Here is an 8,419-nt window from a genome sequence, read left to right on the forward strand (position 1 = left end):
CTCTGTGTATGCACTGCCTGAGACCAAGCTTATTTCTTTTTTATGGGATGACTAGTCAGTGCAGACACAAAGTATGGAGATGCCTCTGAGGTAGAAGAGCAATGTGAAATATACCTCTGCAATAAAATACAACCGTGTGATAGCTGCCACCACATAGAAGGTACATTTACCTGAAAAGGCAACAGATTGTTGCCATTGTCCGTCCTGAACGCGTTGTCTTCCATCCAGGATTTGGGGGTTAAGGGTGCAGCCCGTGGGAACTTCGGAGGGGCAATGACATTGCTGGAGAATGGTTTTTTAAGGGGTGAAATGGGATTGAGGGGGGAGGGTACGCCGACCCCCACTCCCACGCCGACCCCCACTCCAACTGCCCTTCGAGGGTCCCTACCAGCCTGCAGCCCACCCCAAGGGTTGGAAGGTGTACTCCAAGCTGCATTTTGATGGTTATTCCAGCTGGAGGAAGAAGAAGAGGATGCAGAGGAGGAAGACGGTTTGCTGGTCATGATGGGCTGATGGCTGTAAGCAGCATTTCTCTGGGCAAAAGGTGCCTGATTAGGGCTCACAGGTGACCTCCGCTGCTGCTGCTGCTGAGCTTGCTGCTGCTGCTGCTGATGTTGGTGGTGCTGAGTCTGAGCTAGGCCAATTTGAGGAGAGAAAGTGCCACCAAATACAGGGTTGACATGGTGTGGAAAATTCTGGAAAAGCATTGTTCCATTGACTGGAGTAATCCCTTGGAAAAAACTATCATCCACCGTGTTTGTGGTCCCCGTCGACCAGGTGCTGCCAAAGGAGGGAGACAAGGAGGTGCCGGCTGCAGGTTCTTGTTGAGGCTGGTGAAAGCTCAAGCCAGGCAAAATGGGAGACTCCATCTGCATCTTCTCCTTGCTATTTTGGGAAGGAGCCGATGTGCCGATACTAGTCACTGAGCTGTTGTCTTCTGGCTTGGGCGTCTCTGACGAGATGGGCGTAGAGGGGGCTTCTGCTGAGTTTGGATCTTGCTGCTGCTGCTGCTGCCGCTGCTGCTGGGGCTGGGCTTTGCTTTTGTCCATCAGTAAATCATCCTGCATGGTTTGCGCAGCTGAAACAGTAGGGGAAAAAACCACAAAGACAGATTATTAGCATTGTCATTCATAGCACAAACGAGGCTGCTTTAATCATTTGCCGGTCAAAAAATCTCCTCCTGTTAGTAGTGCTATATGCTACAGCAAGTTGCAAGGCAAACCCGTAATCTTCCCCCTCCCCCATTTAGGAACATGTAAGCCTTAATCATGCTAGATTGCCTTGAAAATATTTTTTAAGATGCTTCACCCTTTTTGATGCCTTGTTTCCCTTCAGTCTAAATGAGAGATGTGCTTATAGGGCAGAGATATACAGCAATTTCGCCACGTCTCTTTTCTCTTACACCGGAACTCAGAGCTCTCACCCTGCAATGAGAAACTGATTCTGGTTCCTGTTTTTCCAAGCACCCTCCTCCTCCACCACCTCCTCCCCCTGGCTATTTGCATACGTCAATAAATACTGCTGCGTCCTTCAGCAAGGTTAAAGAGACACCAGTCTCCGCTCTTCTCCACCCCCTTTCCGATGAGGGCACCTTTAAAGGAGCCGGTACCCATTTCGCCAGCGAGCAGCCAGGCTCAGGCTCTCCGGCCGGCACCGCCGTGCCGGGGCCGCGGGGACGGGGAGTGACCCTGCGGCGGGGCCGGGCCGGCGGCAGTGCGGGCGCAGCGCTGCTTCGCCGCAAAGGCGTCCCGCTCTATTGCCTTCTCCAGAAAATCATCGGTCATTTGTTCTAGGGAAATATAAGGCCAAAAGGAGCAGATCGGGGAGGTGCCATTCGGCTGCAACGCTCCCGATGCTTTCACAGTGAAAAATTAAAATGAGGCTAATCCAAATGTTTTAAATAGAGACATGGTACGTTTTAAAAGCCATCTTTAGATGCACAAGACAAAGACTAGTGATGGAATTTATTTGCTACACCGATACACAAGCTTAAACTTTTAGAAGCGAATGTACATAGCAGAACCGAGTCTTATACCTGATAGAAGAGGGAATTCATATAAAGGAGGGCAGGTAATGGCATTTGATCAATATTTCAAAACACAATAATACTAATGCATATGCAGACATCATTACATGGAACTAGAACAGGGTCCTTCACGTTTCACAGGCTTCTAGTCAATTGAAGTGATTATTATAAATCTCAAAAGCATTTTGAATGAGCTAAAATCAGTTTCTCAATTAAAGTATGTCAAAGATGGTCATCACCAAATGCCTAATCCCATTTCTACTGAGCTAATCACAACAGCTTGGTAACATTCTTTTTAGGATGGCTGTTTCAATGTAACAAAGTAAAGTTCAGCCAAGCCAATTATCTGGTTAAGAAAGGTGTCGAAGAGTGAAGTCAGTGTCTCCTGACTCCAGTTTTGAGATGGTCTATGCACACCTTTATTATTTTTTTTCCAATTTCTACCTAGTCATTCATAGACTTTTTACCGCAAATGAATGTAAGGATATGTTTCTACTATTAGTTAAGTTACTTGGCTTGCTCCCTAGTATTTCCCTTCTCCATATGAAACGAACAGCAAGGGTTCAAGAAAAGGCTATGCTAGAGACAACGTTAAGGCAAGTTCGCAAGAACAGAGGATTGCATCCAGCCAGCTGCCCTGCTGCTGCCGATGGGGCAGGAGAAACCTGGAGGCAGCTTAAAGCAGTGCTGCAGAAAAAAACAGAACACACCAAGTTCCACGTAGCTTTCCATCAGCTGCATTTATAGCGAAATCACCATTACTCCTAAGACTGCAGGAAATTACTGACAGTTCTATAACAGAGAGAAAAAACATAATTGCCTCTCCCTTCCCTGGTTCTCAGCTACCAGTATAAAATTATATTTAGAGAGAAAAATATAGCAGCTGAAATGTTACCATTCTGTCATCAATAAAGTATATTTAAATCAGTTAGTCACCGGGTTATCTATAGTGACTAGCACAGCAGTTGCTTCACATATGTACCTTGACTTGGCCATTTGTTTTTGAACTTTATCCGAAAGACCATAATCCACATTCATTTTCATTCTGTTTCTTAAAGGTAAAATCACCACAATTCAACTCTCTTGTCAAGGTCAAGACCTACCTTTAACAGCAAAGCCAGTCTGAATAGAAAAGCACTGGATAAAAAAAAAAAGTCTGAGAGGCCACCCATGTCTAACATTGGACTACCATACACCAGCAAATAATCAAGAGGTGCTATAAGTATTTGTGCAAATATATAATCCAGAACAGGAAATCTATATCCCCACAGCAATACCAGCTCTGCTTGCATGCAGTATACCCGTGCAGTCGATGCAGAAATTCTTAAGGAACAGTTACCTTTGGATTTTCTGTATCTAAAGCTCAACAAAACAGTGTGTTTATTTTCTTCTCTCGGGTTTGGTGTGTGACAAACAGTCGGCCACTCTGGCAAGAGCACTTTGACAACTGGGAGCTCTCAGCGCATGCTCTGCCGAGGCATTCTGGGTGTTGCAGTCCGCCGGGGGCGGTGTTTGCCGGCCGAGCGGGGCCTGCAGCGGCGGGCGGGCAGCTCAGCCCGGGTTGCTGCGCCCCGCTGCCCAAGGGAGCTCGGACAGAAGCAGCGCCCGCCGCGCCGAGCTGACAGCGCACAAGGGCAGCTGAGCTGCTCGCAGCGTTTGTAAACCCAGAGCATACAGCTACACGGAGCAGCAATCGCTAGCCAAAGGAGTGCTGCTAGTATTCCCAAACTTTCTTCAAAACTCCAAATTTATGGACAAAACGTTATTTCCAAACTTGTATCGGCTATATTAAAAAAAAAAAAAAAAATCACAGCTACTACAAAGGAGATCGTGCCACGTTGCTTAGCTGACGAAAACATTAGGGAACCACTTGTCACAACACTTTCTTAAAGCATTCCGACTCCAGCACAAATAGGGCAAGAACGAAACTTCAAAACAAAAATCAGCATGTGGGCTGTACTATATGAATAACTTCCAAATCGCAAATTATTGTTTTTTCATTACTGAGCTACTGTTATAACTTAAAATCCTTCAGATAAATGAAGAAAAAATAACACTACTCAGAGAAAGAAGAAGGTAAATATTTTACTATTTACTATCACATCCACTCTACGCTGCAGCTCCTCATTTCAGCTGCCTTCCTTCCATAACCACTATCCATTTAGTTCCAGCTTCTACTTCAGTACACAGCCTGAAAGGAATGAATCTCATTTTGATGTTATAGGTCAGATACAGTTTTTAGAATTTAGTCTGCGGGCACTTGTATTCCATATTATGCTGATCTGTGAATTATTCTGGATATTTGTTCTGGATAATCAATAATATTGATAATTCTGGCAAAAGAATGCTAACACTTGTATGAAAATCACATAGCATAAATCTAAAGTGTGAAAATATCAGTGTTTTATAAAGCTTCAGGCTGTCTTTTCAAATGATGAAATATGCATAGCTTTATGGCTGAACTTGGAGAAAGATAAATTAGGGTAGTTGAAAATGGCTTGTTCAACCACCCTTGTATTTGCTTTCTGCTGTCTATTTATGTTGGACTGCGTGGTCCACTTGCCTTGAATTAATGCTGTAATTAAGAGTCTCTGAACACTTGTTCTAACCTGTTTGTACTACTCTGAATCATTAAATGCCAGGAAAATTGCTTTCTTACAGCAGCTGAAAATATCTCATTTGTTGAAACCTCAGCTAGTACAGGGTTGGCTCTGACCACTGTGCACCCCCCATTTATGTCCCTTCTTGCTCCCTGGGTCACTGCTCAGCAGATGCTGTGAAGATTGGTGCGGAAGGAGACAAGAGAAAGCTTCACTTTGCAGATCAAATATTAAGATAAGAAGAGCAATTGTGACAGTCACAAACAAAGCACTACATAACCAAAGAAATCCAAGCTTTAATGGAAGCTTTTAATCCATTAGCTACTAGAAGGAAAGCTTTTTTTTTTCCTACCAGCCAACTATTTTGTAATTGGAAGTTAAAAGATAATAACAACAGCTGTATCAGAACACAAAAGCTCCATTCAATCTGATACCTGAATTGCTTGAGCTGGGCCAGCTCCAAAGAAACAAGTGTAAGAAAGGCTCAAGTAAGCCTAGCTAACTCAGCTAAGATTGTACTGAGTGCATTTTTGTTTTATGAAATTTGTTATAAAGTTATTTTTTATCAGTTTCTTTAATAAGCTTAATTAAATCTGTGCAAGTTTGTTATCAAACAATTTTGTATTCTAAAATGTGACTTTCTGGCATAAATCTGATAGCCCTAAAAAGCTTATATTATTTGTGGTAGTTTTCATTTAATCCTGTATTTGCCTTCAAGTGTGCAGTTCTATTTAACTCAAAATGGCTGCCACCTCCAGTTGGCATCAGTGAGGCTGAGTCCTGCCAGATGTCAAGTGGTAGCAGTCCTCGTCCTACACTCTGCATTGGCAAAAGGGAGTCCTCTTCAGGGAGTCCCCTCCAGGCTCAAATGCAGCTCCCATAAGGCAAAGGTGAGAGTGGACCAAATAAGTCAGTGCAGCCACTGGAGAGACAGAGGAATGAACAAAGAGGACTCTATTAAGGGATGATATGGAAAAAAAATAATTAAAAAAAAAAATAAAATAGCTGCGAGAACCAGCCTGAGGTTTATATTAGAAATTGCCAATGTAATAAAAATAAAAAGTAGAAAGAAAAGGAACAGTAAAAGGGGATAGGGAGAGTGAATTGAAGAAGGAGATTGTTGGTAGAATAAAGAAAGCATTTGAACGGAGCAGCTGCATATCCGGTCCTGTTAAGGGGGAAGAGATGAGGATGGAATGACAACTTTTGCTCTGTCAGGGAATAAGGCGAGTTCTCATAAATTTAGAAACAGTTGGTTATTTATGTATTTCAACACCACATTTTGTTTCTGAGAGGGCACATTGAGATTCCATACCCTAAGCAGTCTGACGAAGTCTTGAAAATTGAAAAGACACAAAATAGTTTTTAGATTTGGGGATTTCTAAGCTATTTGTAGGATGTTAGAAGGTATGATATGTTTTTACATATTGCATGTTTCCAAGGAAATACAATGTACACACCTGCCAAGTGTTTACCACATGACTCAGTACACAAATTTCAACCACTCTTGTCATCCCTGGCAGGGGGCAAAGCAGCCTTCTTTGTCAGAGACTGTACTTAAGCCTCTTATAGTTGCCAGGTGATGATGGACTCCAGTTACATTTCTTCAGGTAACTATTGCCCATAGTAATTACTGCTGATCACAACCTCATAGCCTTACCCTAAATGGCAGGCAACTAGCTTATCCTCACAACCCCAAAACAAAACAACAGAAACTGTACAAATCCCAGAATCCTAGCAATAAAATAGGCTTCCTTACCTCTATTTGTAAGGTTTCAGAACAAATATATAAAACCCAAGCATTTGATTGGTCTCTCTGATCACTACTTTGGCCAACAGACAACGCATTTATTCCAGATGAAGACTAGGAACCAGGAACTCTGTTATCTAACACTGCTCTCAATATTTCACAAGCAGCTGTAATTGGGAAAGTGGGTATTAGATTCTCTTCCAGGAAGCCACACCCACATGGTTTACTCAGGCCACTGTACGCACAAGACTTCTCAGTAGTGCAAGCAAAATTGAATCTTCCTATCCTAACACAAAGTTCAAAATAAATTTTCTCGGACAGGATGTCAGCACGCTGCCTTCTTCCTACTTGCTTCTGTAGATACTTTCTATAGGAAAAATTTACCTACGTGTAACTGCTTTAGCACTCCTGATGATGATAGTTTTGGTAATCAGAAAATAGACAACACTGTCCTTATTCTATACATAGAATACAGCTTGTGAGTCTATGCCCAGATAATAAAAGACAAATGGAAAATAAGATCTGAGGAAAAAAAAGGTCAGGCACAAAGCAATAGCAGAAACAGAATAATGTACATAAAATTGGGTCCAACTGTGTAACCAACTTATACACTTGTTTTATTCACATAGTGCAATACTCCACTTTTTTTTTTTTTTACACACATTTTACAATATTTTTCTCCCCCCAGAGACTCAAAACCAGACTGATTTTCCCCTAGCTACAACAGCAGGGTCAAAGGATGAAGTACATTCACTGCAGCCTCCTTCCTGTCCTACCCGATCTCTGCAGCTGTACAGAACCATCAGGCAAATTCTGCTCATCTCAAGCAAGAACTGATGCGCACTGAAGAAGTGGCACAGGTGTGGAGCTGGCCTGGAAAGCTACCACCTTGCACAGCAGATGCAGTGTAACAAAGCAAGATACAACTGGCACAAGATTTCAAGGACTGATTACACACAGCAGAGCTTCTTCCAGGAGTTCATTATTAGATATATATACACATCTATCAAAACTTGAGGAAGACCTAACACTGATCTTTATCAACCAACCTTCCTAGGAACTGGGAATGTAGTAAGTGTCTCTGCAAAGAATGACGCTGCCCTTTGCGTGGGGAACACGACAAGATGCAGAACTTTTCCATGTGGGCCAGTATGCGCACACTTGGGCTGAGGGAGGAGGGGGAGAGGGCCCCGGGGAGACAAATGACAGCGTCTCCCAGGTGCTGTCCATCCCTTTGTTCCATAAAGGCTTTTCAGACTTTAAAGTTCCAGCTTCTCACACTGTGCTGCTGTGTATCGACTTCAGAACATACAACGGATGATTTTAAAAGCACTTAAGGACGTTTTCTCCGTGCCTACGAGCTGCAGTGGAAGCGCTGCACTACCACCAGCCGCCCCACATCTCGCCTAGGGTGCAACCGGCCGCCAGGCCTTCCCCAGGCACGAAGGGCCGCTTCTAGGGGTGCCGGGCACTTCCCTGGCCGCGGCCGCCACAAGCACGCAGCGCTATCGCAGCGCCTCCCCAGCACCGCGCGGGGCTTCTCGCCCCCAGGGGTAGAGGCTGCACCTGCCGGCCGGGCGGCAGCTCCTTCCCAGCTCCTCGCCCGCAGCAGCGGCACTGCGCCGCTCCCTCAGCCGCCGCCGCCGTGAGGGAGGGGCTGCGGAGCGCAACGGCCGCTGCGCGTGAGAGAGAAGGGACGCGCGAGGGCCCCTCCCGCCGCTCTCCGCTCAGTGACCGTGTGCCGGTGCGGCCGTTGCGGAGGGCGCGGGGCCGGGCGCGGCACTGACTCTCCCCCGTCGAAGCCCTCTACGCGAGAGCGCGGCCCCTACCTGCCCCGCGCGCGGTGCCGGGCAGCAGTTAGGCAGCGGCAACGAGAGGCGGCATAGGGACGAAAGCGGGCAGGGGGGTGTGCCCCGGGGGACCTTTAAGCCCCCGGAGGCGGAGGGACTACACTTCCCGGCGTGCCCATCAGCAGTAGCTGCCTTCTGGGCGCAGGCGCGGTGTGGAGAGGGCGGGGACGGGCGTCGCGGCTGCGCTCGGCCT

General features: G+C 45.6%; 1 protein-coding gene across 8 annotated transcripts in view; it reads right to left on the minus strand.

Annotated features, from left to right (window-relative positions):
• Positions 1-8,419, minus strand: part of CPEB3 (cytoplasmic polyadenylation element binding protein 3) — an 85,728-nt gene that overhangs the window by 77,244 nt on the left and 65 nt on the right. For 2 of the 8 annotated variants that reach the window (XM_021399262.1, XM_021399261.1), the window contains exons 1-2: positions 1,424-1,528; positions 171-1,078 (exon numbers count right to left, since the gene is read on the minus strand). In XM_021399262.1, coding sequence (XP_021254937.1) covers positions 171-1,078; positions 1,424-1,505 — 990 coding nt within the window. In that variant the 5' untranslated portion in view covers positions 1,506-1,528. Of the gene's footprint in view, positions 1-170; positions 1,079-1,308; positions 1,529-3,365; positions 3,515-6,385; positions 6,541-7,942; positions 8,186-8,205; positions 8,418-8,419 lie in introns of those variants that run through there. The other 6 variants (XM_021399265.1, XM_021399267.1, XM_021399268.1 and 3 more) reach the window with 6 other exon arrangements.

Source organism: Numida meleagris, chromosome 5 (assembly GCF_002078875.1).
Source record: "Numida meleagris isolate 19003 breed g44 Domestic line chromosome 5, NumMel1.0, whole genome shotgun sequence".
Taxonomy (NCBI): domain Eukaryota; kingdom Metazoa; phylum Chordata; class Aves; order Galliformes; family Numididae; genus Numida; species Numida meleagris.